Raw genomic sequence first — 3644 nt, 5'->3', positions numbered from 1 at the left:
GCAACTTGGTATAGATTGCTTAGTGCATATGTACTAAAAGATCGATTCTACACCTTAATATAAGATTGTGAAATTTTTCCAAATACACTATCATTACGGCTATATGGGAACTCCAATAACCTCAAAACAGCTAATTAGTATAAATTTGTAAAGTTCATATTTTTACGCAACTTGGTATCGGTTACTTAGTGCATACGTACTAAAAAATCGATTCTACGCCTTAATATAAGATTGTGAAATTTTTCCAAATTTACTGTCGTTATGGCTATATGACATCTCCAATAACCTCAAAACGGCTAATTAGCATAAATATGTATAGTTCATATTTTTACGCAGCTTGGTATAGATTGCTTAGTGCATATGTACTAAAAAATGGATTCTACACCTTAATATAAGATTGTGAAATTTTTCCAAATACACTGTCGTTATGGCTATATGACAACTCCAATAACCTCAAAACGGTTAATTAGCATAAATATGTATAGTTCATATTTTTACGCAGCTTGGTATCGATTGCTTAGTGCATATGTACTAAAAAATGGATTCTACACCTTAATATAAGATTGTGAAATTTTTCCAAATACACTGTCGTTACGGCTATATGACAACTCCAATAACCTCAAAACAGCTAATTAGCATAAATATGTATAGTTCATATTTTTACGCAACTTGGTATCGGTTACTTAGTGCATACGTACAAAAAATCGATTCTACGCCTTAATATAAGATTGTGAAATTTTTCCAAATTTACTGTCGTTATGGCTATATGACATCTCCAATAACCTCAAAACGGCTAATAAGCATAAATATGTATAGTTCATATTTTTACGCAGCTTGGTATAGATTGCTTAGTGCATATGTACTACAAAATGGATTCTACACCTTAACCCATATTATCCCAGCGCTCCATTTAAGGTGCACTTCTTTTTTGTTTCAGATTACGCAAATTTTATTCTGTGTTGGTAGAGGCTATAATTTATTTGGGTTCTTGACGTATGTCATTATCACCTAAAACTTGTTGAAAGTGATTATTGTTTTCGGTTATCTCTCAGGAATTATTTAAACTCTGTGAATTTCAGCCATCATGAATTCCAGGAGAGGGTAAGTAAAAACTTTTTTTATACTTATAATTAATTTTACCGTTTTCGTTTTTTTTTTTAAGTTTTAACTAGTCTATTAGTTAACATCATGAATTTGACGAAAATTTGCTTTTATGTGTTCATTTTACTAAGTTTTGTGTACCGCCCCATTTGAGGTGCGCTGGGAATAGGAGGCACCGTGGTTTTTGCTACGGGCCCTTGTACTCCCAGCTTCAGTAAACTATATTTAGAACTATTTTACCGTATTTTTATATGTTTTGTTATTTACAGGTTGAACGTTCACGAAATTATATCGGCATTAGAAGATGATCATAATATACTGTCTGCAGATATATTTATCACACCACCTGAAAACAATGACTTCAGCGATGAAGACAGCGGAAGCGAAGAAGCGGGAGAAATAGGTAATCTTACGCGTCGGCAACTACTAGCAGAAGCTGAGGTGCGATGCCAGCTACCATCAGCAGATGGGGTCCTGGAAACCGTAGATGGAATTCCATTTATAAATCAGGATGAACAGGAACAACAGCCGTCCGCGTCTCAGTCAAATGAACCACCTGCAAAAAAATCTAAGACTATTGTCACGAGGAAGTGGAGACAAAAAGATATAGCTGCAAACCCTGAAAGGGAGTCGATGCAACCTGATTTCGTTTTAGATAAGGATAATCCATTAGATTTTTTTGAGATGTTTTTTGACGAAGAAGTTTTCGAGCTCCTGCGGTCTAGCACGGAACAAAATGCAATTGCAAAAGGACATGTCAATTTTCGAGTCACTGTTGAAGAAATTAAAAACTTTATCGGTATTTTGCTTTTGTCAGGCTACAATAGCGCTTCACGCTATAGATTATACTGGGATCAAAGTATTGACACTCATCATCCAGGAGTTGCATCATGCATGACTCGTAATCGTTTTGAAGAGCTTTTACGTTTTTTTCATGCATGCGATAACAACCGCCTACCTTCTGACGATAAGTTTGCAAAAGTAAGGCCACTGTGGAATCTTATGAATGAGAGATGGCTAAAGTTTTATCCCGGAGACAAACATTTGTCTATCGATGAGTCTATGGTACCTTATTTTGGAAAACATGGCGCAAAACAACATATTCACGGTAAACCAATACGTTTTGGCTATAAGATTTGGTCACTGTGTACACGATTGGGTTATCTTATTTATGGAGAACCTTACCAAGGAGCTAAAACTGGTAACACCAATCCAAATCTAGGCGTTGGAGGCTCTGTAGTGACAAATTTGATTTCGAAACTGCCAAGTGATAACCACTACAGTTTCTATATTGATAATTTTTTCACTTCTTTACGTTTACTAGACGAAGTAAGTCAGATGGGTCATGTTATCACTGGTACATTACGTGCTAATAGAACAGAAGGTGCCCCGCTAAAAGACATCAAGGAGATGAAAAAGACATCACGGGGTTCGCACCACCAAATTACGGATTTATCATCCAACATGACTTTAGTGCGCTACAACGACAACAACATCGTAACTATTGCCTCAACGGAAAGCGGTGTTCATCCGATTGGTAAGGTGAAGAGATGGTGCGGCAATAAAAGAGTAGACGTAGATCAACCGCATTGCTATCTATTATATAACAAATATATGGGCGGAGTCGATCGACTCGACCAAAATGTTGGAAAATATAGAATTTCAATAAGACTGAAGAGATGGTATTGGCAAATGATAATGTTCCCCATAAATGCCTGTGCTAATAATGCTTTTCAGTTATACCGAGTTTCACCAGCAGGCCAAGCTAAAGACGCTCATGATTTCTTGTCTTTTACAAGATACATTGTGCAGACTTATTTGATACTTGGCAAACCTTCTACATCCATAGCAAAACGCATTGGAGGCAAGACACCGTTAACTACGAAAAGTAAGCTGCCAGATTCGGTAAGGCTGGATGGGAAGGAACACTATATCATTAGAAACGAAACTCAAATTCGATGCCGCGAATGTCACAAGAATACGAAATTCAAATGCAGTAAATGTGGAGTTGGCCTCCATCAACATTGTTCTCAAGCTTTTCATACCATAAAGTAATTTTTTTTCTCTCATATCAACTTTGATTTTTAGCTTACGTTTATAATTGATCTTATATATTGTGATTTATCATAATTTTTGTGTACTTATTCTTTATTTACTAATAAAAACCATTCAAAATAATAACCGACTTCGCATACAAAACCCGAAGGCATATTTTCCCAGCGCCCCATTTAAGGTGCGGTCCTGAATTTCAGCCAGTATAGAAAATATTTTTGATAAAAGCTTATTTTCATGTTATTTAGAGCCTACTCACTAGATAGACATAGAAAAAAAACATTTTTCTATGTAATATCACACCTTGGGATAATATGGGTTAATATAAGATTGTGAAATTTTTCCAAATACACTGTCGTTATGGCTATATGACAACTCCAATAACCTCAAAACGGTTAATTAGCATAAATATGTATAGTTCATATTTTTACGCAACTTGGTATAGATTGCTTAGTGCATATGTACTAAAAAATCGATTCTACACCTTAATA

General features: G+C 35.5%; 1 protein-coding gene across 1 annotated transcript; it reads left to right on the top strand.

Moving 5' to 3' along the window:
• The first annotated feature begins 877 nt into the window (after window positions 1-877).
• Window positions 878-3187, top strand: LOC125780139 (piggyBac transposable element-derived protein 3-like). Its single transcript, XM_049461787.1, has 2 exons — window positions 878-1101; window positions 1371-3187. The coding sequence occupies exons 1-2, from the start codon at window positions 1085-1087 to the stop codon at window positions 3154-3156; spliced, it is 1803 nt and encodes a 600-aa protein (XP_049317744.1). The 5' UTR covers window positions 878-1084; the 3' UTR covers window positions 3157-3187.
• The last annotated feature ends 457 nt before the right edge of the window (window positions 3188-3644 follow it).

Source organism: Bactrocera dorsalis, unplaced genomic scaffold (assembly GCF_023373825.1).
Source record: "Bactrocera dorsalis isolate Fly_Bdor unplaced genomic scaffold, ASM2337382v1 BdCtg119, whole genome shotgun sequence".
NCBI lineage: Eukaryota > Metazoa > Arthropoda > Insecta > Diptera > Tephritidae > Bactrocera > Bactrocera dorsalis.
Note: the sequence above shows the minus strand (reverse complement) of the source record. Positions and strands in the feature narration are given on the sequence as shown.